Source organism: Gymnoscopelus braueri (genome assembly GCF_963280865.1).
Source record: "Gymnoscopelus braueri genome assembly, chromosome: 24".
Taxonomy (NCBI): domain Eukaryota; kingdom Metazoa; phylum Chordata; class Actinopteri; order Myctophiformes; family Myctophidae; genus Gymnoscopelus; species Gymnoscopelus braueri.
In genome coordinates, this window is record NC_137626.1 from 9448275 (window position 1) to 9475854 (window position 27580).

At 42.0% G+C, this 27580-nt stretch overlaps 1 protein-coding gene across 2 annotated transcripts; it reads left to right on the forward strand.

The window, feature by feature from the left end:
- The first annotated feature begins 1960 nt into the window (after positions 1 to 1960).
- Positions 1961 to 22862, forward strand: donson (DNA replication fork stabilization factor DONSON). 2 transcript variants are annotated; one of them, XR_013932735.1, is made up of 14 exons: positions 1961 to 2576; positions 5414 to 5488; positions 5694 to 5894; positions 6669 to 6847; positions 7961 to 8036; positions 8169 to 8271; positions 9622 to 9715; positions 11336 to 11485; positions 11626 to 11824; positions 13945 to 14014; positions 15302 to 15426; positions 18012 to 18174; positions 21715 to 21796; positions 22844 to 22862. XR_013932735.1 is itself a non-coding variant. In XM_080422745.1 (12 exons), exons 1-12 carry the CDS (start codon positions 2136 to 2138, stop codon positions 18162 to 18164), a joined length of 1866 nt encoding a protein of 621 aa, XP_080278871.1. In that variant the 5' UTR covers positions 1961 to 2135; the 3' UTR covers positions 18165 to 18577. The 2 variants fall into 2 exon arrangements, 1 of the variants encoding a protein (XP_080278871.1); XM_080422745.1 differs by lacking the exons at positions 21715 to 21796; positions 22844 to 22862 and having other exon boundaries at positions 18012 to 18577.
- Positions 22863 to 27580: the final 4718 nt, after the last annotated feature.

A 27580-nucleotide genomic window follows, 5' to 3' on the forward strand; every position in this document is an offset into this window, starting at 1 on the left:
CAGATGAAGGAGGAGCCAGGCCCGGAGGCAATCAACAGTGCCTAGACTAGAGCCTCCTAGTGTCGCCAACACCTGCTGCAACACCACATCTTACCTAACCTGGCCTGGCATTGGCCGGACGGACTGATGGCGTGGATTCACTCACATACGTTCCAAGTGTGAGTGGATCTGCGTAGTTGGTCTGGCTATAGTGCCAGGCTAACCCTAACCCCTAATTAACACTGTCTCTAACCCCCAAGAGACAGAGGGGGCAGTAGCATGCCACTTGGACACAGGCCGGGGTCTGATCAGCCTCGGTCGGGTTGCCTGCATGGAGGAGGGTGTCTGTTGCAAGACCCGAAACACCCATTGACTCCAGCTAACAATACTGATGATGTGTCCAGTTGTGCATCAGTTGATGTTTTATTAACTTGTAAATCTAGATTTGAGGCGACATCTAGAAACGTTGATATGTGGGCTAATGTTTTGGGTCTTAAAAAAATATCAAGATTCAATTTGCAGATTGTGATTTGCAGAAAATATACTGCCAATGTTTTACCTGTGTTGAAAATAATGCAGGGCCATTTGGTTCCATTTGTACACTCTCTAATTGATAGGTTTAACTCGGGAGGGAGGCTCATGTCCATAAGGTCATTATTAGACATCAATTACAAGCCTTGGAACGCTGGTTTGATGCCACTAAAAGCTGTAGTGCTCTCACTTATAGACTGGACAGACAACAGGAATTGATTCCCAAACACAACACATGCAGCCCGTAGTTTGATTGATGAGCCTCGGTAATGATAAATGGAGAGAAATTAACGGGAACCTGAAATTAGCATAGTGTCCTATTAATCATGCTGACAGAGAGAGAGAGAGAGAGAGAGAGAGAGAGAGAGAGAGAGAGAGAGAGAGAGAGAGAGAAGAGAGAGAGAGACAGAGACAGAATTAACTGTTCGTTTACTAGGTTAATGTCTGGATTAACAAAGTATTCAGGTTCCATGGGCCCTAGTATGCCCGTACAGTATGTATTTAGTTGAAATGGACTAAATAAATAATCTAGATAGAGATTGTTAATGCATTTCCTATTCCTCCAATAGCAACAGTCACTTCTTCATAGCAACGGTCTGTTCTTCATGGCAACGGTCTGTTATTCATAGCAGCAGTCTGCTATTAGAAATAACAGACTGCTGAATGCTGTGATTGACCAAGCAGAATCAAGAATTCAACCAAGATGCATTTCATGATGGCATGCTATCTATGATGTGTCAATAGGCCTATATGTGCTAGCCTGGGATCCAGACTGATTCGCTCCTTTCAACGTTTTTTTTTGACGAATGGAGCGAATCAGTCTGATTCCAAGCTGTAATAATATGTGCCATGGTTACATGATCATTAAAATGGGGCACTGTTTCATGCAAACATATAGACTTATAGGCAAACATATAGGCTGTAGTTTTGGAACTAGGCTACAGCAGATAGACCTGCATTGATGCAATTATTAAAAACTGTTTAAATCCCAAACTAAAATGAAGTGAATACATATTAATAAAGTTACATTATTGTTTATGTGTCTCTTCTGTGTTTAATAATTGTATTATAATATGAGGTGAAATGCAGCTCATTTTCCAAATAACACACACACACACACACGTGCACGCACACACACACACACACACACACACACACACACACACACACACACACACACACACACACACACACGCACACACACACACACACACACACAGGAAAAAGGAGCACGTGGTGAAAGATATATCTGTGTTAATGTAAATACATTCTGTCTTGACTTGGAGGCTTAAAGTACAATTGTGTACACTTTTATTTATAACCTAGATAGATAGAGGGCCGGTCCAGAGGAAACGAACTGCAGGGAAAACGGATACAGTAGGCGGGCTCTAGGCCGGATGTGAGCACTGAGCAGTAAATAATGCATCCTGTTGACTCTGTGCATGTGGCTCCTCCCACGTTCTTCCAGCGGGACTCTGTCGTCATCACCACGCAGCGCGCCAACTTTGTAAAGTGCGGAAGAGTGAAAACAAAAAAGAAAACAGCGGCGCCACATCAACAACAAGAAGAAAAGCCACCGTGTTGTCGTTGCTGTTTGGAGCCCATCGTCTCACCAGTTGTCCAGAATGTCCCAAAAGGACGGATACTCTCCCAGCTTCAAGCGACCGGCGGACATCATGCGGATGAGGAGGAAAAGAGGCCGGAGTGAAGCCTCCAGCAGCCCCGCGCAGAGCGCCTCGTCCCCGGCCTGCGTGCGGCCCTTCTCCCCGGGGCCGCTCCTCGGGCGATCCGCTGGCGGTGGAGGAGGAGGAGGAGGAGGAGGTAGTGTTGGCGGCGGGGGAGTGAAACGTCGAAACCCGTTCGCTGACATCGATAACACGCTGAACAGCGCGAAGAGGAGACTGGTGGTCTTTAAGGACGAGGCGGAGGAGGACGTGGCGGAGAACAGGAGGTCCATGGAGGAGCCGGTGGAGGAGGGGGGAGAGGACATGGTGTCAACAAAGACAGAGAGCAGCAGGCAGCGTCTGGACTTCACCCTGATGGACGCAGAGAAACCACACACTAAGGTGGCTTTCAATACAATACCCACATAGCCTTAGATCAAGACGAGTGTAGATGTATTTTTTTTTATCGGTTTTGACATTTTTATATCTACGAGTGTCTTAGCGACCATCCCCTCAGTTTGCCCTGGAATGTCACCAGTAAAGCTGCGAAAATGTTCAAATGCTAAATATAAGGTGCTTACCCGCTTGCCCCAAATGTTAACTAGGTGTCCGGAGTATTTTTGCGATGTATTAGTCCATATTTTTCAATGAAGAAGTGTTTTAATCCTGTCTGTGGCCGAATGTCATTCCCCCCCCCTCGTTTACTTCCTGTTTACATGGAGTGCAATTCCGCCTTTCACCGGATGCGCTCCGTCACTACCGCCCATTGGGAACTTCCGACATAATCGGCCACAGACGGGATTGAAACACTTGTATATCGAAAAATATGGACTAATACATTGCACAAATACTCTGGACACCTAGTTAACATTTGGGGCAAATGGATAAGCACCTTTTATATTCTGCATTTGTACATAAATACGGGCTTTACTGGTGACATTCCAGGGCAAACTGGAGGGTTGGTCGCTAAGACTCTCGTAGATACGAAAGACTCGATCTAATACATTTACGATAGTGTTGATCTAAGGCTAGTTATTATTGACCATCAAAAATGTCAGTGGTGTAAGAAGAAGTACTCACATTTTGTACTTAAGTACAAGTAAGTAGCAATACCACAATGTATAAATACTGGTATAAAAAATGTAGGCTACTTAGCCTTGCAGAATGTCCTATTTCACACATTTCCAAATGTATAAAAAAATGCTTTGAAAATAGCAGATCTACAATCTCACAACGCGTTGCAAGCTTGTAGATTGGCTATTTTCAAATAGCCCAAGTATAAATAGAGCTGAAGTGGTTAATGCATGTTTTGTAATAATAATAATAAAAATCTACAAAGTAACTGAGGTTTTCCCATTACTGTAGTGGAGTAAAAACTACAATATGTTGTGGAGTAGAAGTAAACAGTTAGAGCAGGGGTCTTCAACGTTTTCAGGCCATGGACCCCCTAGCTAAGAGAGAGATGAAGCAGGGACCCCCTCTATATTGTATAAAAATGTGTTTCAGATTCAACTTCTTTTGTTTAATTGGTCTGCTCTTTTTTCCCTCTACACCAAACACCTCTTTGCCAAAAATAGCCGATCTACAAGCTTGTAGATCTGCTATTTTTGGCTAAAGTTCTCCTCAGAAAAAGGATGCTAGGGTTCAAGTGGTTAAGGTAAAAAAAGAAATCATATCACACAAAGATTTGGCGGACCCCCTGTAGTAACTCTGAGGACCCCCTAGGGGTCCCAGACCCCCTGTTGAAGACAAGCAACTTGGATGTTATAATGCTATCTGGCATCTAGAGTAATACCTATCAACCCTTGACAGCCCATTCATTGATTGTATTACTATTAACCCATTAAGACCTGAAGCCGATTCTACAAATGTCTCCTATAAATCCAGTTTTTTTTCTTCTGAAAAACGTATGTTTCCATATCAGTGGTTTTCAAACTTTTTCAGGTCAAGGACCCCCAAAATTATATGTATTTGGCCGTGGACCCCCATCTCAAAATATTTTTGTTCCAGGGATCCCCAGAAGCAAGGATTTAAGTTAATTTTTTTTGCTTTAAAATAATATAAATATATTAATTTGCACACATTTTCTTGAATTTTCAAAAATAGCAGATCTACAAGCTCATAGCGCGGCACTCGGTGCCGCGCTATGAGCTTGTATATCTGCTATTTTTGAATAGCCAAAGTGTAAATGGGTTAATGGGTTAAACTATGTTAAACTCACCATTGCAGCTGTACAGAAAGCTTGAATTATTATTATCTGTCAAGTTTTTGTTGACAGTCAAGTTTTTGTTTCATAAAAATCCACCATCGACATGTTCTGACCTACTTTCTGTCAACAAATTCTGTGCAGGCGATTCGTTTTCTGAGTGTCCGAGTTTGGAAGCGCTCGTTGGAAGTCACTCAATGGTCCTGCGTAACTACATATTGAAAACAAGCGTTCCCAAACCCCAACACTTAAAAAAATAATCACCTGCACGGAAGTTATTGACAGAAAGTAGCTCATCCTTGTAGATACAAAGAGGATCACCCAAGCTTTCGGTACAGCTGCAATAATAACAATAATAGTACATTTTATTCGTATTGCACTTTATATTTGAACAAACCTCAAAGTGCTACAGTACAGAATAAAAACATTTGCATAAAACAAATCTAAAACAGGAGGGTCTTAAAAAAAACAAGCAAGGGGGCAAATGCAATCGTTTAATACAATCAGATCAGACTTTTCTGTTTGGATGAATGGGCTGTCAAGTGTTGGTATTGCAACTCTAGATGCTAAATCTAAAAGAGTTGCTTGCGGCTAGGGTCCTTGGACCTTGTGGGGGTCCCCAAATGAGGACCAGTTTAATTTCACTGTTATTTAACTACCTAGAAGTTAAACAAAGTTAAGAGAATGTTAATCAAAAGGAATCATATCATAAAATTGTGTAATTTTTTTATACTCGGTCTGTCTCATAGGAGGGCTGTGGACACTTCAGAAAACCGACAAGCCTACACCCGACTATGCTGATGCTCTCCCCATCACTAATGGTGCTCACAATGTTCAACACTGCATCTGCGTCCCCTACTAGTTACAGACTAGAAAATGAGTCTTATTTCCTATAAAACCACCTTGTTGAGGTCTGCGTTACTCCTGTTTGAGAGAGGCAGAGTCAGGTGTAATGTCAGTGTTGTGTAAAAGGGGAGGACTTTTACTTTTAATGAACCATCAACAACTTTAGCATTTCTCCCTCCTGCTTTAGAAGCCTGTGTCCTTCACCGAGGATGACTCTCTGTTTGATGAAGATGAAGAAGAGATGAAGGCTCCACTGCTGCAGGTGGGTTTCTCTGCATTCAAACTTTAATGTCACATTATTCACATGTTCACAACATTATCAACACATTTATTTTCTACCTGAAGCCTGCATACCTTTATTGTTATTTTTACTTTATAAAGACCACTCTCTCTCCATCTCTCATCAGTGTCTGTCTAGTAACTAATGTACCCTGTTGTTTACCTTCATTTTGTCTCTCTCCCCATAGAGTCCCCAGGTCAGCGACCCAGCCCCCATAGCGCCCCCTGTCTGTGAGGAGTACCCGGCCGACTGGAGCCTGAAGACGAGGGTCCTGTTCACCTCCCAGCTGCCGTTCTCCTGGGCAGAGCAGCCCAGAGCCCAGGAGGAGGCTGCAGGTCTGACGCAGCAGTGCAGAGCCCAGTACACCACCCTGCCCCACACCATACAGGTACTGTTACCTCACTGCTGCCCAGGTCAGGACCCCCAAAGTGGGTCACGTGGCATTAACACGAAACACACCCTCACACTGGCCCTCATTTATCAACACGGTGCAGCCCATATAATGGGCGTACGGCGAGATCACCGCACCTTTCGGCATTTATCAATATATCCTGACGTTGGATTCATCCTACCGTAGGCTGAGATCTCACGTCTGGTAGAGACCAGTTGTTGACTTTGGCTGCGCCTGTTTATTCCATTGTAGACCTGCGAAGCAACATTGTCTGACTGTCTAGTCATTTAGTGCAACTCGAACACGCACTGCTCGGTATGGGTTAAATAAATGGGTATACAAACGTATTCCATTCATGGCGATGTGATTGGTATCATAATATGTCATTCATGTAGGCTACAAGCCTGCCTATGTGACAACAAAGGTGTGTGTGTGTGTGTGTGTGTGTGTGTGTGTGTGTGAGGCGTGTGCGTGTGTGGCGTGTGTGGCGAGGCGATCGGGGGAAACTCCTTCTTATTGGCTTTCATGCTTTTTTTGTGTCGTATTCTGGTTCTTCATGTCGTGAAGTCGGGCGTTTTGTGAATATTTAAGGGCGTGTTATTTAAATGACGCTCGTTTTCAGACGTGAGATTTATCAAAGCTCCGACTGTATAGGATCCTTTGATAAATGTGACTTCGACGTTGGTGTACGGCCGAATATATGGAAAATATAAGACGTTTTTTACGCTCCGTTGATAAATGAGGGCTACTGTCTCTATCTCTGTATCCCAGGATCCCAGGTCGTGTTCGGAGCTGCGCTGTGCCTTCCAGCAGAGCCTGGTGTACTGGCAGCACCCCTCCCTGCCCTGGCTCTCACTGTTCCCCAGGATCAACGCAGAGAGGAGCTTCGCCGGGAAGAGCGCCCCCTGGGCACAGGATGCAGTGCTGCAGCAGAGTCTGATGAGTGAATGGTGAGATCCATACTTTTCCCACAGTGCTACGAAATTATATCACACCACTAGTAACTGGTCGTTGCCAGCAGCTACCTCTGTGGCTTGGGTTCCTCAGACACTCAGGGTGACGGGTAGATGGTTCAAACACATTTGTCGTAGAGCAGTGGTAACCGACCGCTCGACCACAGTCGACACGTCGCTCTTCAAATCAGTCACATTTGATCCCAATACATCCTTTGCGCTGAGGAAGGCTCATGCCAAAACACATCCGTCAGTTAAATCTAGTCTAATTTTCTTTGAACCGTGGATCTGGTAAAAGACTGCTGTTTGTGACGAGTGCTCGCATTTCTTTTGTAGTTACATCAGTTTTTGGTCAACACATGACAGTTCTGACAGGGTCATGGAACTGGACAAAGAACACCTCTAATAGAGGAATGTTATTTAAAACACGCCTAAAGTAGTTTTGCTGTTACAGTTTTTCCTGTATCAAACCTACAGTGCTGTACATTGATTATAGAGACACCATGGATCATTTGTGAAGTTCAACATGTTAAGCTCTTCTTGAATCAGCATTTAGCTAAAAGGTGATGATCAGTTCCCATCAGCACGGTCGTGCTGTGAGTTGATAGTGGTTTACCATGTTGGAATTTATGTGATTTGTGGAGGACAGGAATCTTCCACCTCAAACCACCCCTTGGGAGGCAAAAAAGATCACCCTTGTGGGAATCAACAAAATCCATCTGGAGAGTTCACAGGGTGATGACTCCAGTCCAGGTGGTGATGAGGTGCTCACAAAGTTAAAACAGGATCATAAATGAAGAGGGGTCCCATTGAAACAGGCAAACTTCAAGCACACTCTAAGCAAGGATTAAGTTAAAAAGCCTTTAATAGGTTGACAGGGCTATTACATGCTAAAACAATAAAATGCCACTAGACACCGACCGGTTTTGACAACACAAGTGTCTTCTTCAGGGCGTGGCTATCCATCTGGTTGCCACGCCAACGTAAGGTTTGCAACTATGTAGTGATGTATGATTTGCCTGTAAATGTGTGAAACAAGTAGACAACCAACTATCTCTCTCTCTCTCTCTCTCTCTCTCTCTCTCTCTCTTTGTCTCTGTCTGTCTGCAGGTCAGCCAGTCTGTCTTCTCTCTACAGTCTGTTGAAATCTAGAATGTGTCCATACTTCTACCTCTGTTCCTATCAGGTAAGACTCTGTCTCTGTCTCTGTCTCTGTCTCTCTCTCTCTCTCTCTCTCTCTCTCTCTCTCTCTCTTGGAAGATGTAATGTAAACTTTTCTGTGTAGATTGACTCATTGTTTTCTATTCCTCTCTGTTAGTTTACAGTGTTGTTCAAGGCAGCAGGTTTCTGTGGATCCAGCAGCATCACTGCACTGATTTCTCCCACCACCAGGGGGCTCAGGGAGGCCATGAAGGCTGACGGTAAGTCTCACCATAGTATGTTCATTCTTATTATTAGCCCTCCGGCCAGGGTGGAGAGATTAAAAAAAATGTCTCTGCCATGTCATAGTTTGCACTAGTTTATTTTTTTGCTAGTGATTTCTCCTAGCGGCTTTATTTCCTTTGTTTATCAGGCTTTACATGACAATCGTGGACAACACGCATACACATAAATGCACAGTTACTATTCCACAATATTAAGGAACAGAGGCGTCAGAATGTACTGGATACTCCAACAGTAGGACAGTACAGGCACCACCCACCGCCAACGTTTCTGTTTTTGTGCTGGTAGTGGACTGTAACAAGGCTAAGTAAAGGCGGAGAGCAAAGCTACGTCACGCTCTAGGCACTGGGAGACAAACTGGAGCCTATAGTGAAGGAATGCATTGAGAGAGGGGGACAAGCATATCAATAAACACTAACTTTGGAATTATTGCAACCTTTGTCAAATAACTGGTTGCGTTTTTTTAATATGCACTAGTGCACACTATATACTTTTATTGGGTTATCTAAAGAGCATAGAGTAAGTTTCTGACTGGGCTGTAGGCATATGTCCATTAAATTGACAGTCAAGCGCCGGCAGCCGCGTTTGTGGAGGAAAAACCTTTTTTTTTTTGTGTACGTGTGGACTAGATCTAGGCTGGTAAACCACCACGGTCGTGGAATTTGGTTTACCAAGCTAGACTAGACCTGAAAAAACGTTTTATTTTACCCAAAACAGTTGATTTATTCATTGCATAATCTCTCACCCAAACTACAAACTTCTTTGTATGAGCTCATTTCCCTTGAGCAAAAAGTGAACTTTTTTGTTGTTGTTGGTTGTCCCAGGGACTCAGAAAGTGTGTGTTTGACAGCAGAATGTGCATTCATTCACTTTGTGCATTTCGCGGGTACTTGTATCAGGACTGGCTGTCATGCAAAACATGACCTCTGATTGGTGGTAAATGTTAGTCTGGGCTGTCAGCTTGCTGACCCAGTATCACACAGTTGGTGTTAGCCAGACTCTGTAAATGTCCCACCCTACCTACATCTAGCTAGGTTACATTTGGGGGACAAAGTGCAGTCTAACGACAATTTCCTAATAATTACAGCAAAAGCAAATACTCAGGTCAGATTTTGCTCTCTGACTTCAAGAACAATTTGAGACTTCAATGGGTCTTTTATGCCCTTTGCCTTCTATACTCCTGATGCAGAAAGCACCCAGTCACTGACACAGAATTAATGACAGTATGATCAGACTTGAGGCTGTATCTATCTGTTCCAGTATATGAGCGGTCTACCGTGTTCAGAGTTTGAGTTCAGTCCCTGTATGGTTGTCCCCACCTTGTTCAGGTATTGAGTTCAGTCTGCCCCTAGTGGAGGAGAAGAGAAGAAGCAGAGGGCAGCAGGGATCCTCAACGCAACGTGGAGAGGACGATGACACAGAGTAAGACACATTTCATTCTATTCTCCTCCTCTCAGTCACTATCCAGTAGGCGCAAATTTACTGTAGGCTCAGGAATTACCTGAGTGAAGCTGTGCCTTACTTCACCCATGGGCAGATGTTTGTGTATTTGATATAAGTAGGCTATCACCCCTCCACTCAAGGCCGACAGGCATGTTGCCGCCGACGGCTGTCCGGTGGATGTCTTTTGAGAGTGTCAATGTGTATTCTGAGCTTCTTTTGTGATTAGGTGTGTGAAGGTGTCTGTCCGTCTCCCCATTCAAAAACACAAACCCCCTATGCGACGTCATGACACACACAGTATAAACAGCACACAACAACAAGGTCCCTCATTCTTGATTCTTGAAACAACACAGCAATGCCGCTGCCAAAAAAAAGACGGCTCCGCTGTCCAGGTGGAAGGACAACGCACCACCACTCGCACGGAGCAGTCCCACATTGAGGGAGATAGAAGGGGCACCCGTTGCTGCTTCATAATTCCATTGAATTATGACAGCGTCTGCCTTTTTCCTACCTGGACCTAACACTTTTGGCATGAAAGAACTTTTAAAGGGTCCATCCATGTGATTTATATGGGATTGTAATCGCTGAAATTTAACAACACGCTTAGTTAATTGATAACATCTAATAGAGAATAGCCTAGATCAGGAACCACAATAATAGAGTAGCATACTGGACTAGTGGACAGCTGTCCTGCGAACATTTCTCCAAACTTGCCACTAACCATCCTCTAACATCCTGGTGCTGTCTGGGGAGACTTTCCTCTGCAACAAATAGAATACAGAAAGCGCCTGAGAATGAGATCACCTTGTCACTTCACTCGCTTGAACTTGATACTTTTCTCTTTTGAAAAAGAACTAGATACTATTTGGATTACGGTGACATTTTCAGGGGTTAAGACTTGTTGTATTGACCTGTTATTGTTTTAGCCGTTTTTTTTTTGTCTTCCGTTGCCCTGTGTAATTTGTATTGCCTCTTATGTTGATTGACCGATGACCATATATTCATCGCAAACTCAAAGCCTATTGTAATATCTAAGCTAAAAGGTGTTAAAACATAAATAAATATTCATTTCAATCGCACGTCGTCAATTGCGATTGAAAGACGGTTGGACTGACAGCTTGCACTGCCTCGCCCCCCCCCCCCCTTTCTGGCAGGCCTACCATGATGTTTCCAGGCCTTCCCCTGTCCCCACAAAGACATTCTGTATCCACCACTGCTATCCAGTGTACATTTCCACCTTTTTTATAGACATTCTATCCTGCGGGGTGCATGGCTGAGTGCAGATCAGGCCTGTGATTACAATGATTATAAATGCCTGTTGTATTGTACAGTACGTGCACCTTATATCCTCCCATGTCCTTTATATGTAAATATGCTGTTTACATTCTTTTCTTTTTAATTTTTACTTTTTTATTTAATTTAACTTTTATGCTGAAAAACTAAATAAATATATATCTATATATAGACATTCTACTAACCTACAGTACACTCCAGATTAGTCATTTTGAGACTTGACTTCTATCAGATTGAGATTAAAACACTGTAGAAGAAGCTGTATTTATAGGTGTTATTTGTGTTTCTTGTTTTTCCAACTTCCAGGCTCTTTAAGTCAAAAGAGGTGGAAAACTGCGCTGCCAACGAGGAAGAGGACGACGCCGATGAAGATGACATGGAGAGCGGTTTCTCCTGGCTGGAGGAGATGGGCATCCAGGACAAGATAAAGAAACCAGACAGCATCTCCATTCAGCTGTATCCTTCACCAACCATGTCACCAGTCCAGCGTTTGACCATGTTGTGTCCATAATCCACGTCTCTGTCCTCCATAATCTCTGTGATGTGTGAATAGTTGAGCGTGTAGAAGTCCTTGACCGTGCCGTTCTCCTCTCCAGCCGTAAAGAGCATAACTCTGTGTGTGTGGACCACAAGCCTGAGTCTGTGGTGCAGGTGGAGGGAGCTCACACCTTCACCCTCATTAACTTCCTCATCAACTGTAAGAGCCTGGTGGCGGCGGCTGGCTCCCAGGCTGGCCTCCCCCCCACTCTGCTGGCCCCCACTGCCTTCCGAGGGGCCACCATGCACACACTGAAGGTAATGGGCCCTCACACACACTACACTACAAATGTTTGGATTACTATAAGTAAGCTTTGACGAGGCATGTAGATCATAGCATGAGGCATGGACATGACGCTAACAGGGACTTACCCCCACTCCAACCCTTGATGCTGTCAAGCAGGGAGGGAGGCATTGGGCCCCATTTTTATAGTCTTTCTTTAGTATGGCCCGGCTGGAGATCGAACCCCGACCTCCCAATCTTAGGGCGGACTCTCTAACCACAAGGCCACTGATCTGGGAGTATTACCATACCTCTGTCTAACCTGAACTCAAGCCCACTTCTGACACTAAACCTGATAGGACAGGAGTCGATCAGAATAAATCATTATTTGTTTTTATGGCGTGGCTTTGAAATAGGATGGCCGTCTGGCGTTTATAAGTGGGTCTGTCTGTGTGTCTGTCTGTGTGTCTGTCCGGAGCTAATCTTACAAACTGCTGGATGAAAAATGAAATAATAGCTCACTGATGTTTCTCCAAAACTACAATAATGTGCCTTCAAAACTACAGTAATGTGCCAGGTCCACAAAATCAAGCCCCCCACAATCCCCGCTATCAGAACCACAAGTACAAGGTCACATTCAATCCTTTTAACGGAACACAACCATTACCACAGCATTCATAAACGCGAACGGTGTTTTCCTATCAACTCGCAGTAGCGGGGGGATATTTTGTGGAGTTTCAGCTACTATGCATCCCAGAAATGTATAGCTTATAAGGATTTGTAATGTAAGGAATTTGTATGGAAAAGTAAATATGGCAACTCATTTAGATATAGGCCTACGTAGGTTTATGGTTTCCCAAGGACTAACCGATTCACTCATGATACAATTTCTCTTTCATAACAGATACATGCGCCAGATAATCCCCTACAACAAAACGTTTCAGTCATTCAGTCCGACTTCACTGTAGCCTATAGTAGCCTTTTCATAAATGATATTTGTACTTAGGCTGTCGTGAAAGTTTATAATATTTAGAGAAATTAAGTTTCAAATACAAAAGTAGTAGTAGTTGTGAATTAGCAAACTGGACAGTTAGACTGAATGTTTCCTTTATCCTCATCTTGCGCTAATGCACGCAACTGTTTCACCAGGTTTTATTTTTGTTGTTTCTCATAAGCGTGCATCCATCCGTAGCCTTGAATTCTGTGCACTGACTGCGCTCGCCTGGTGTGGGCGGGGCCCCCCCGCCACTGCGAGTCGATAGGAAAACGCTGTTCGCTTCATAAACAGGATGTTTTTCCAGATGTTACTATAGGTGTGGTTTCCTGTAAAGCATGGGTTGAGTGAATATACAAAGGAACATTTTTAACACTCAAATTGTCCACTAGGTGGCTCTCTAACACCACACAATAGGTGTAGAATCATTATACAAGTGCCAAAACTGACAACTGTCATTACACAAAATAGGAATATATTTATTAATACAGTCAGGCAAAAATAATAGCAGTGAACATCAATGCTGCACAGAAATATGGGCCTAAACTATGGATGATACTGGATATAGTGGAGTCTGCTCAGAGCTGTGCACATGAACACTCAGCATGTGCTAGTTGGCAAGAGCAACCATGAGGCGAGGCCACTACCAGTTTGTACTTGCTATAGCTCTCATGAGGTGAATGACTACATATGAATGGTGAATATATTATAGCAACACTACTTGTAACAGATTGAGCTAGGGGGTGTAACGGTTCACATATTTGTACTGAACCATTTTGGTACAGGGTGTTCGGTTCAAGCGTGTACCGCATTAATGGAAAATAACCCACCATAGCCTTGTTTTGCGAGTGGAACTCAAAACTGCATGCCCACGTGAACATCCTGTTCAGCAGCTGAACAGGAAAATCCTCTGTGTTGAATGGAGAACTGATCTACAAGCCAACAACGTTGTGGCTTGCAGTGAGAGTTCTGCTGCTCCGAGCATCTCAAAGCCAGCAGCTGCACCCGGCAGGAGAGCTCACAGGCAGGGAGGAGAAGTACAGAGTACACTATGCTGGTGTGAATTCAGCATCAGACTTTCACAGAAATAGAGCTGCAAACTCACCCATATACAATCCATTGTACCTGTTAGTGAGTCTGAATCTCTCTCTCTCTCTCTAGGCTCGTAGTGTAAATGTGAAGACCCAGGTGCGTTCTACCTACCAGGATGTGTGCAGTCTGGAGATCACAGGTACAGATCTATGTAATGTTGACATAATAATCAGAACCTGTCCGACCGGTTTTCATGCACATTAAACAACGAGCCGAATAATAATAAATACAAAATCAGTCACTGTAATTTTCCGAACCCGTTCCACCAACCTGCAAAGGGGGGAAAAAATAAAAACAGCCACGGGCTCAGACACAAGGCTCTTGTCACATGCATCAAACCTCTGAAAACACATGACAGTGCTTTCAATATCCCAGAAGTCCTGTTGCATACATTCTTCTTTAGGAAATGGACCTTAATGTCCTTTATGGCCACGTGACTCTCGTAGGTGACAGCAGAACACGGTTGTGCTTTGGAAAAGTAGACCAGACAGGCTGTTGGTATTCATTATATTTGCCCTGAGGGTACACTAGAGTCATATGAAGTACATTTACCCGCAGGTATCTGATTGAACAGCACCATCAGTAACCTGCGTTTGACTCTGCTCTTTATTGCTGGAACTGAACACATACGTCCTGCCTTGGAATAATAAGGCACATTTTGTACCCCTTGACCATTGTCTAAAATGTCTGTTTACAGTTATTCTAGGATGCACTCATTGCACTGGACGGCAGCCATTTTGAACTGTATCACTGATAAAGTTGCTTGAATTCAGGCAACAAAATGGTTACTCATTGACATGTAACCACTAGATGGCAGTCGGATACAAAGTTGTTGCTGTTAAATAGAGCAAAAATAAACCGTTTTCCACAGTCAGTTAGAGGTGTTTACAAATTGATCTTATCCATCCATTTGATGTGTGTCAGTTATCAAGTGTTCTACTTAATAAAATAAATGCTTCAATCCAATTTACAATGTAGGCATTTAGCAGACGCTCTTAATCCAGAGCGATTTACAGTCACAAGGTAAACATGAGGTAATACATCAAACGCATAAACATAGTAATATAGGATCATAGATAAACCAAGAACCTACCATCAGTCGAAACAGTATAATTTCAAAAAAATAAATATTTTGTACATTGATACTATACAAACTATAGGATGCCAGGATTGCATAAGCCTGCAAGTTCGTCAAAGCTAGGGCAATAAGTAGGTCAATCTGAGATTGAGATTGTAATGAAACCAGGTTTCATTACAAACTGTTTCTATTCACTTCCTATGTTCACTGAACTGCTCCTTTGAGTTTGTGACCGTGTCCTGGTGGCTGATCTAATGAGCGTACCATGTAGACACACAGCAACTCATGGTAATGTCACAGGTTTGAATCCCTCTGTCTCTCTCTCATGTTGTTCTTCCATGTGTTCAGGTCCCATCCTTCCATCTTGTCTTCATGTCATCACCCGTCTGCTGACATCTGCACAGAGAGGAGGCTTCTCAGCAGCTCTCTACACACACACACCCACCGCTGTCATGAACACACACACTCAACAGGTGAGCAACACACACTGCAATCATACACACACACACCTCCAATGAACGGGCTAGACACACACACACACACACACACACACACACACACACACACACACACACACACACACACACACACACACACACACACACACACACACACACACACACAGACTAGAACAACAAGGAATTCGCATTGTTAATAAGGTTGATAAGGTTAATAAGGTTGCCAATATATCGGCAGTCGGTGATTGGATAAATCCAATCGTGGAATTAAACTCTTCAAATATAGCCAAATTAAATGTAAAGTGTAATACAAAGCCTGCACGAAATGTTAATCAATTTGGGCCATTCTAAGAATGATTGATGATGATGATGAAGGCAGGCTCTTGTTGCGCTTATTTCCGACGAGTCTAGGCTACAAAACTCAGTCCCCTCCCCGGTAGGTAGGTAGGTAGGTAGGCTTGTAAGGCTACTGAATGACGCAGGAAAGAGGGAATAGCTTCTACTTTCCTAGTTGGCTGTTTATCAGCTACTGTATGTTTGATGATATTTTTGGGACATTTTCTGCCTTTAATTTTTAAAAACATAAAAGGCAGGAACATAAAAAGGAACAGTAGACAGTAGACCTGTATTTGCAAGCTTGATGACGCAGGAACGCATGTCCCCCCCGGTCTCACAAGATCCAGCACTTGATTCTTAACTTTTGCTGTCAAGTCTGGATATTAAAACTTGTGTCGGCTTATGTTTATATCACCAGTCAATCAATGCGATTTTAAATGTGAATTCACTCGCGACCGACACGCGTTGCAAGTCCTTTTAGTTACAGGGGAGGGCGGCCCGGGCGGGTGATATATCCCACAGCAGCACGTTTTATTATTTGTCTGAATATAAAAAAGTTAACTTGGATGGGTGTGTTTCACCACATCGTTGCTGCAAACTGAGGTAAGCTTCTCTGCTTCAACTTCACTTTATCTCCTAGCCTGTGATCTTAGCTTAGTCCTAAAAGAATATCCTATGGCAGTTATATGTTTTACAATTCTTTCTTGTCTAAACATGTTTTGGTCAGTGAGAGAGTGAGAGAGAGAGATTGGTGCATATGGCAGTACAAATAGTCATGTCGTCTCATCTCGGTTTATTCATTGACAGCATGCAGTCGCGTTACTATAGTAACCCGACACTGCACGTGTTACAGCCGAATGTATACTCCGTCGTACGACAGGGTCGTGCGCTGAAAATAGCAGATCTGCAAGTTCACAACGCGCTAGTAGATCTGCTATTTTTGCCACGTGACCCGCTATACGGCGAAGTATAACTCGAGCTTAAAGGACTGGGGAGCTGTTCTCACATTATTGCTTTTCTAGCGCGAATATATCGCCAATCGGTGATCTTTGGGCCGACGATGGCTGATAGGAATATTTTGGCATATCGCCCAACCTTAATTGGCACGTTGTCATGAGGCACTGAGACATGACCCCAAACTATCCAAACAGAAGTGTCGTGAATTGGTACAAAAAACGTACAGAGACGTCTTTTCTTTGGATTCTGGAGAGTTGGTCCGGGTCTGTCAACTTTCTCCATCACCATGGTAACCAGAGAAGCAGATGCCATCTCCTTAAATGAGGTGTGACGCCTGCCCACAGTCACAGTCCCTCTCAGTAACCTAATGAACCCCGGGCAATCCATGCCCGAAATGAGAGGGTACGTAAGGCCAGAGAGCTCTATGTGTTTCCCCACCAAAATATTGTTTTATGGTCACCAAAGGATAGTCATGAATACCTCTGTGCTGTGCATGCACCTTAGCTTTACCTGATGAGTCTCCAATAAAGCCTCTGGACAAACCAAGCGCTGGTGGATCATGGTCTGCATACAGTCCATGTGCATCAGAGCTTGGTGTGTAGGCCTACTCCCTTGCATACGTACACTACCAGTATGTAGTATGCTGCAGTACCCCTTCTGGACCAGGAGAGTGCGCAGTGAAACCTGCTGGTATAGGCTCTGCTAACTCTTCAGATAGCAGAGGTAACAGGCACACGGCCTTCAGCTCTTCTGTCCATCCACACCACATTGTTGTGGACTTAAAAGACCTGCATGGTCTTCGGTGGTCATTTTTTCAGTATGCAGGTTAAATAGGATGCCAAAGCTCTCTGCTACTGCGCTCTGATCAGACAGACAGACACGGCTAGAACACACAATAAATAGTATATACAGTATAACCTGCCCCTGTGACATCATTACCTGATCTGCTGCAGACACCCCTGCCTCCCCCACTCACAGATAGCATCTAGACCATACCCCGCTGCCACATACATCCCAACTTAAAATTACTATAGAGAATTACTGACACATCAGACAGACCTGACACTATCTACTGGCTAGCTGAACCTCTAGCATTGCAACAAAATGCTAACAAGCTTCAAGTGAACATTTCTCAGTAACTATAGAGATGATTTAATGGTTTTCAGCTATTTGACGAGAACGATATCAAAACCAAATATACAAACCTGAACTATTACTTTATAAACTTTATTGATATTTGATTTGGAATAACATAAAGCAACAGTAGAACATTTGTGACACTCTTTTGTGTGTGTTTGTGTCTCCAGTGTGACAGTGGTACAGTAAGTGGTACAGTAGATGTGTGTGGGTGTGGTCTCCATCCAGACTCCATCAAACAGCTGCAGCAGTCGTCCAGTCTGGGGAAGAGTGCTCTGAGACATCTACACATGGACAACTACAACTACACCTGGGACACCTGATACTGTGTGTGTGTGTGTGTGTGTGTGTGTGTGTGTGTGTGTGTGTGTGTGTCGCGTGATGAAAAATATGTTATTTGGTGCTTTATGTTGGACTTTTATGACACCTGCTGTGACATTTCAATAGACCAGACATGGTAACAAATGCCATACTAAATAATATTTGTAGATGGTTTGGAAATCTTTTTTTTACCTTTTTTGGTTTTATTTATTTCAAAATGTTTTTTAATGTTTTTTTCTTCTTAATTTTTAGGCAGAAACACTTTTCTGTGAGTGATTTTGTTTGAATGTGCAACATTTGATGGAATTAAATTGTGTGGGTTCCAAGTTGTGTTTGAACTCTTCAATGATGTTTTTACATTGGTTATAATATGTACAGGATCATCATGTGCAGTGAGGTGTTTATTATTGCAAAATAAAACCCAACAGGGTGACACAGGACTGATGTATAATGTTACATCCAATCTTTATTTTAAAATAGATGTATTGGCTTCTGCTCAGTGCTTCCATAGCAACATAAACACAGTCAGACTCAGAACTGTGGTCTCTGAGATGAAGTTTCAGCAGCAATTTCGGTAAAATCGTACAATAGTCTAGAGTTTTCAGTCAAATGTCATGCATTCACAGTATTAACAAACGTAATACCCTTTTTGCATTCTGCAGCAATGAAACTCTCTGTGCATGGTGGTCAATGTGTGATCACAATATGAATATGACATTCTGAAATGTCCTCTGCTGCCTCTGTGAGCATCCTGTTGTGTGTGTGTGCGTGCGTGCGTGCCAGTAGCCCATGAGCAAAGGGGGTGGGTGCGTCATCAACAGAATGCATGGGGCTACCGGCACAAAGGACTGACTGTCGCTCAGTCTATTCTCAGAATGCTTTACAGATTATTGTTAAACCATAATTATTAAGAATTTGCTATGTGTCTAAGAGGCCACATTTAAGCACACAGACGAGCATCCTGTTTCCAGTTGACGAGTTGTTGCTCTGTGTCTGGGGATGTTGTGTCTAAATGCAGCTGGTTGTGGCCTTCATTAGGCCTGGAAGTGCACTGTGAGTATTCAATGTCACTAAACAACCACATCACTCACTCAGGGATTTTGTTTCCTGACACTTTCTAGCTGTCGCAACTACAAAGGTCACCGCGGTATTAACCCAAACACTGAATTTCATTTTTCATCTAACTATGCCGATGTACGCTTTGGACACTATTCAAAACATGTACACTCCGCTGTAACAATGTAATTGTCGATTAACATCATACATTGATAGTCATCATTATTATGTACAATAACACAGTGTCACCACTATTATGAACTTTTCATAATTGTCTCCGCCAGGCCGAAGGCATGGCCGAGTACGGTAGTACAGAAACGTCTTTTCTTGGAACACTGGAGAGAGTTGGTCATCACAACAAACTGGGCCCGGGTCCGTCAACTTTCCCCATCACCATGGTAACCAGAGAAGCAGATGCCATCTCCTTAAATGAGTGTGACGCACCCCCACAGTCACAGTCCCTCTCAGTAACCTAATGAACCCTGGGCCAATCCATGCCCGAAATGAGAGGGTGAGTAAGGCCAGAGAGCTCTATGCTTTTTCCCACAAATATTGTTTTATGGTCACCAAAGGATACTCATGAATATCACTGTGCTGTTCATGCACCTTAGCTTTACCTGATGAGCCTCCAATAAAGCCTCTGGACAAACCAAGCGCTGGTGGATCATGGTCTGCATACAGTCCATGTCCATCAGAGCTTGGTGTGTAGGCCTACTCCCTTGCATACGTACCAGTATGTAGTATGCTGCAGTACCCCTTCTGGACCAGAAGGAGGGCCTGTGAAGCTGGGAGTGCCTCATGGCCTTCAGCTCTTTCATCCATCCACACCATATTGCTGTGGACTTAAAAGACCTTTCAGGATTTGTTATGCATGGTCTTTGGTGGTCATTGTGGCAGTGTGCAGGTTAAATAGGAAGCCAAAGTTCTCTGCTACTGCGCTCTGATCCAGAACCTCAGCCTCAGTACAACAGACAGACACGGCAATACAACGCTTGCTGCTTTCTTACGTAATATTTGACAATTTGGTAACCCTGTATACACTTATTCTCTATGTTTGTTTGTTTTTTCACTGTTGAGTGAGAAAACAATGTTGCACATTAAGCTAATCATCTGTGGACCCCCCCCCCCCCATCCCAACTTTAAATTACTATACAGAATTACTGACACAGCAGACAAACCTGACAATATCTACTGGCTAGCTGACCCCATTCATTTCCACTTCAGCTTCAAGTGGATATGTCTCAGTAACTATAGAGATAATTTCATGGTTTTCAACTATTTGACAATGTGGTGTGCAATATCAAAACCAAATATAAAACCCTGAACTATTACTTTATAAACTTTATTGATCTTTGATTGGTAATAACGTTGAGATAAAGCAAATGTGTAACACCTGCTGTGACATTTCAATAGACTAGAAATGGTAACAAATCACTTGTGTCACACTAAATAATATTTTTAGATGGTTTGGAAATTAGTTTGACCTATTTTTTTATTTGTTTAAAAAAAAATATATATATTATTATTTTTTAAGGCAGAACCTTTCTGTGAATTTGCTGGAATTACATTGTGCGAGTTCCAAGTTGTGTTTGAACTCTTCAATGATGTTTTCACATTGGTTATAATATCTACAGGATCATATACAGTGATTATTGCCAACAGGGTGACACAGGACCGATGTGATATTTTACACTAATTATTTATTTTAAAATGGAGGTATTAGCTTCTGCTCAGTGCTTCCATATCAACATAAACAGTCAGAGCTGTGGTCTCTGAGATGAAATTTCCAAATGCATGCAACAGTCTGATCCAACAGGTTTCATACAGCCATTTCCATTTTAATGAATGCTACAGGCCAAAATATCACATTTCAGAGATGTCATGCCTCCTTGACAAATAATCCCCTTTGACAAATGTGAAGACAGAACAGATTGTGTTCCCCAGTCAACTGAAAGACACTTCACAACAATCTTATGTTAGTGCTAACTCACACAACACAGGCTTGATCACTGGGGCACATTAAAAAGGGGATGCCATTCATTGTTAGAAAAACGAATTAATACATTTAAGTAATTTCATATTGTATTAGATACAAATTACAATGGTGGAGGCTTTATGAGTGTAATTTGAAGGATTTAGTGTTTGTTTGAGCGTTAATGAAATGTGAAGCTGTGTCTCGAGCACACTGTGTACAGACCAATATTTATCTAGCTCATGTGTTGTGTGTCATCCTCAACACACTGCGTTGTGGAACATGGATGTCAGTTTATCCATTTCCTTTTATCTCAAAGTGTAAACAGATGGAGGTGCTGCTCTCAGCTCAGTGCACACATCAAAGCAAAGGTCACATCAGGACACGTTATGTAGAATAAAATAGCCTAATGTATGTTCAGTATTTCAAAATCATTTAAATTTTTTTTGAGAGTTTGAGAAACATTCATAGCCTCCACAGTGTGTTGTATTTTAACATTCTTTGCGTGTTTTGTTTTTCCTTAGGCCTGTATTTACAGTCAGTGTCAGATGGGGCCAGTGACCAGGAGACCTTTACTACCTACCAGGGGCCCATTGTTAATGTACTGTGAGTACAAAGTCTGACCACTAGGGTCCCTGTGTCACTGGTAACACAGTGAAACAGTACTGAGAACTTGGCCTCAAATGCACTATAGCTCACTTCCTGAAAAAATCTGCAACATTTTGATTGGCTGAAGACAGTTCCTCTTCACTGGGCTGAACTGCATGAGGAAACGAAACAGGCAGCGTTCCCCCATAGACTGACACAGACAGGAGTGGCTGCTATAGCATCTCGGGTTGGGGCGCCACTTCCGTCTATGTAAAGATGTAGAGAGAGTAGCGGTGGTGTTGGAAAGTGACGCCCAGGAATGTGACCATGAGTTTGTATTGAGTTTGTATTTGATGAGTTAGGAGTTTTAAATCCCTAAATAGTGCCAACTAACAATTAATCACACAATTCAAGCTCTTCCAGTCCTTCTAGAAAATGGGAACTACAATATTATTTATGTAGATTTGTCTTGTCTCTTTCACTTGATATAAATCATTCAAATGATGCGGGTGAGATGTGTGTTTGTATATACTGTTTGTGTGCAAGCATTCAATAATTATTGTGTGCATGCGTGTGTGCGTATGATGTGTCAAGTCAGCCATATTGTTCTTTGTTAGGGCTGTGGTGTTGTGTGTTTTTTCTTGTTTCCTGTTCTCATGTGCCTGTCCTCCAAATAACCACACTGCCTGCCTTCTTACAGCAGTGAGTGACTCATTGAAATGAACTGGTGGCCATGTTTTTAATCTCTCATGCACTTCTCTTAATACATCCATGTCTGCATTACAGATGAGGTAGTTTCTGGTAAATACTCTGTTGATGCACCGTCACCATGTTTATACACAATATTTGTATCCATGTGTACAACATAAACAGATGTTTAAATATGCTCTATTTTACATTGAGCACAATACTGAACTTAATTGAAATCTGTATTAATTTTTAAATGTATTTAAATTAATATGTATTCAGCAACTATTTCTATGAAAGTGTACAATAATCTACAGCTTTCAGTCAAATGTCTTGTATTCACACAGTATTTCCTGTTCTCTCCTGTCTCTCCCCCAGATAACCGCCCTGCCCCCCCCCCCCCCCACAGGTTTTTATCTCTCATCCACTTCTCTTAATACATCCATGGCTGCAGTTACAGAAGGTTGAGGCAGATTCTGGTACATATTCTGCTGGTGCACCTTCACCATGTTTTACACAATATATTTGATCCATGTGCACAAAACAGATGTTTAAAGATGCTCTGTTTTACATTGAGCACAATATAAACATTTAAATATACAAAAATAAACTTTACAGATAAAAGCATGCACACAAAGTAGCTTTCAAGAATTTTGAAATGTTATGTAAATTCATATGTATTCAGCAGCAATTTCTGTAAAATCATACAATAGACTAGCATTTTCAGTCAAATGTCATGCATTCACAGTATTAACAAACTTAATAACCTTTTTGCATTCTGCAGCAATGAAACTCTCTGTGCACTGTGGTCAATGTGTTATGACAATTTCCCTTGCTACCCCTGTGAACATCCTGTTTTGTCTCTGTGTGTGTGTGTGCGTGTGTGTGCGTGTGCGTGTGCGCGCGTGTGTGTGTGTGTGTGTGTGTGTGGCCCATGAGCAAAGGGGGCAGAGTGCGTGAATAGTCATCCAAGGACAACAGAATGCATGGGGACGTACATGGGTTGTGTACCTAAATGTCTACCGGCACAAAGTACTGACTGTGTCCCTCAGTCTATTCTCAGTATACTTTACAGATTATCGTTAAGAAATATTTATTAATAATTTGCTATGTGTGAGACCGCATTTAAGCTAATCATCTGTGGACCCCCCCAAAAAATATTATTTGGGGACCCCCCTGGGAGTCCTGACTTAAATTACTATAAAGAATTATTGACACAGCAGACAAACCTGACACTCTCTACTGGCTAGCTGAACCCATTCATTTCCACTAGCATTGCAACAAAATGCTAACAAGCTTCAAGTGGATATTTCTCAGTAACTATAGAGATAATGTCATGGTTTTCAACTATTTGACAATGTGAACCCCTCAACTTTATTGATCTTTGATTGGTAATAACGTTGAGATAAAGCAAATGTGTAACACCTGCTGTGACATTTCAATAGACTAGAAATGGTAACAAATGCCATACTAAATAATATTTGTAGATGGTTTGGAAATACGTTTTACCTATTTTTTTTTTCTTTTTTCTTTTCTTTTTTTAAAGGCAGAAACACTTTCTGTGAGTGATTTTGTTACTTTTGCAACATTTGCTGGAGTTCCAAGTTGTGTTTGAACTCTTCAATGATGTTTTCACATTGGTTATAATATCTACAGGATCATATACAGTGATAATTGCAAAATAAACCCCAACAGGATGACACAGGACCGATGTAATATTTTACACTAATTATTTATTTTAAAATGGAGCTAGTAGCTTCTGCTCAGTGCTTCCATAGCAACATAAACAGTCAGAACTGTGGTCTCTGAGATGAAGTTTCCCAATGCATGCAACAGTCTGATCCAACAGGTTTCATACAACCATTTCCATTTTTAATGAACGCTACAGACCAAAATATCACATTTCAGAGATGTCATGCCTCCTTGACAAATAATCCCCTTAATGTGAAGACAGAACAGATTGTGTTCCTCAGTCAACTGAAAGACATGAACACTTCACAACACAACAATCTTATTTTAGTGCTAACTCACACAACACTGGGGCACATTAAAAAGGGGATGCCTTTCATTGTTAGAAAAACTAATGAATACATTTAAGTCATTTAGTATTGCATTAGATACTAATTACAATGGTTTAGGCTACACACTTATGAGTGTAATTTGAAGGATTAGTGTTTGTGTGAGTGTTTATAAAATGTGAAGCTGTGTCTCAAGCACACAGTGTACAGACCAATATTTATCTAGCTCATGTGTTGTGTGTCATCCTCTCTCAACATAATGCTGTTGTGGAACATGGATGTCAGTTTATCCATTTCCCTCTTTTATCTCAAAGTGTAAACAGGTGGAGGTGCTGCTCTCAGCTCAGTGCACACATCAAAGCAAAGGTCACATCAGGACACGTTATGTAGAATAAAATAGCCTAATGTATGTTCAGTATTTCAAAATCATAGTTTTTAGAGAGTTTGTTAAACATTCATAGCCTGTATTGTATTTTAACATTCCTTACGGTTCTAAACAAGTGTTTTGGTTTTCCTTAGGCCTGTATTTACAGTCAGTGTCAGATGGAGCCAGTGACCAGGAGACCTTTACTACCTACCAGGGGCCCATTGTTAATGTACTGTGAGTACAAAGTCTGACCACTAGGGTCCCTGTGTCACTGGTAACACAGTGACACAGTGAAACAGTACTGAGAACGTGGCCTCAAATGCACTCTATAGCTCACTTCCTGAAAAGCTCTGTTCAGGCAGTTCAGTTGCAAATGCAACATTTTGATTGGCTGAAGACAGTTCCTCTTCACTGGGCTGAACTGCATGAGGAAACGAAACAGGCAGCGTTCCCCCATAGACTGACCCAGACAGGAGTGGCTGCTATAGCATCTCTGGTTGGGGCGCCGCTTCCGTCCAAGTAAATATGTAGAGAGAGTAGCGGTGGTGTCGGAAAGTGACGCCCAGAAATGTGACCATGAGTTTGTATTGATTTTGTATTTGATGAGTTAGGAGTGAGAATGTGTTGTCTCTGACCTTATATATATAAATCCCTAAATAGTGCCAACTAACAAATAATCACACAACTCAAGCTCTTCCAGTCCTTCTAGAAAATGGGAACTACAATATTATTTATGTAGATTTGTCTCTATCACTTGATATAAATCATTCAAATGATGCGGATGAGATGTGTTTATATACTGTTTGTGTGCAAGCATTCAATAATTATATGTGTGTGCATGCGTGTGTGCGTATGATGTGTCAAGTCAGCCATATTGTTTTTTGTTAGGGCTGTGGTGTTGTGTGTTTTCTCTTGTTTCCTGTTCTCATGTGCCTCTCCTCCAAATAACCACACTGCCTGCCTTCTTACAGCACTGAGTGATTCATTGAAATGAACGGGCGGCCATGTTTTTAATCTCTCGTGCACTTCTCTTAATACATCCATGTCTGCATTACAGATGAGGTGGTTTCTGGTACATATTTTGTTGATGCACCGTCACCATGTTTATACACAATATTTGTATCCATGTGTACAACATAAACAGATGTTTAAAAATACTCTATTTTACATTGAGTACAATACTGGACTTAATTGAAATCTGTATTAAAAAATTGACTTTACATATACAATCATGCAGGTAGGTTTCAAGAATTTTGAAATGTATTTAAATTAATATGTATTCAGCAAATATTTCTGTAAAAGTGTACAATAATCTACAGCTTTCAGTCAAATGTCATGTATTCACACAGTATTTCCTGTTCTCTGTGTCTCTCCCCCAGATAGCCCCCCCCCCCCCCCCCACAGGTTTTTATCTCTCATCCACTTCTCTTAATACATCCATGGCTGCAGTTACAGAAGGTTGAGGCAGATTCTGGTACATATTCTGCTGGTGCACCTTCACCATGTTTTACACAATATATTTGATCCATGTGCACAAAACAGATGTTTAAAGATGCTCTGTTTTGCATTGAGCACAATATAAACATTTAAATATACAAAAATAAACTTTACAGATAAAAGCATGCACACAAAGTAGCTTTCAAGAATTTTGAAATGTTATGTAAATGAATATGTATTCAGCAGGAATTTCTGTAAAATCATACAATAGACTAGCGTTTTCAGTCAAATGTCATGCATTCACTGTATTAACAAACTTAATAACCATTTTGCATTCTGCAGCAATGAAACTCTGTGCACTGTGGTCAATGTGTGATCACAATATGAATATGACATTCTGAAATTTCCCCTCCTGCGCCTGTGAACATCCTGTTCTCTCTCTGTGTGTGTGTGTGTGTGTGTGTGTGTGTGTGTGTGTGTGTGTGTGTGTGTGTGTGTGTGTGTGTGTGTGTGTGTGTGTGTGTGTGTGTGTGTGTGTGTGTGTGTGTGTGTGTCATGAGCAAAGGGGGCAGAGTGCGTGAATAGTCATCCAAGGACAGAACAGAATGCGTGGGGGCGTACGTGGGTTGTGTACCTAAATGTCTACCGGCACAAAGGGATTGACTGTGTCCCTCAGTCTATTCTCAGTATGCTTTACAGATTATTTTTAATAAATATGTATTAATAATTTGCTATGTGTGAGGCCGCATTTAAGCTAATCATCTGTGGACCCCCCCCCCCAAAAAAATATTTGGGGACCCCCCTGGGAGTCCCGACTTAAATTACTAAACAGAATTATTGACACAGCAGACAAACCTGACACTATCTACTGGCTAGCTGAACCCATTCATTTCCACTAGCATTGCAACAAAATGCTAACAAGCTTCAAGTGGATATTTCTCAGTAACTATAGAGATAATGTCATGGTTTTCAACTATTTGACAATGTGATGTGCAATGTCAAAACCAAATATAAAACCCTGAACTATTACTTTATAAACTTTATTGATCTTTGATTGGTAATAACGTTGAGATAAAGCAAATGCTGTGACATTTCAATAGACTAGAAATGGTAACAAATGCCAAACTAAATAATATTTGTAGATGGTTTGGAAATAAGTTTTACCTATTCTTTTTTTTTTTAATGTTTTTTCTTTTTTTAAAGGCAGAAACACTTTCTGTGAGTGATTTTGTTACTTTTGCAACATTTGCTGGAGTTCCAAGTTGTGTTTGAACTCTTCAATGATGTTTTCAC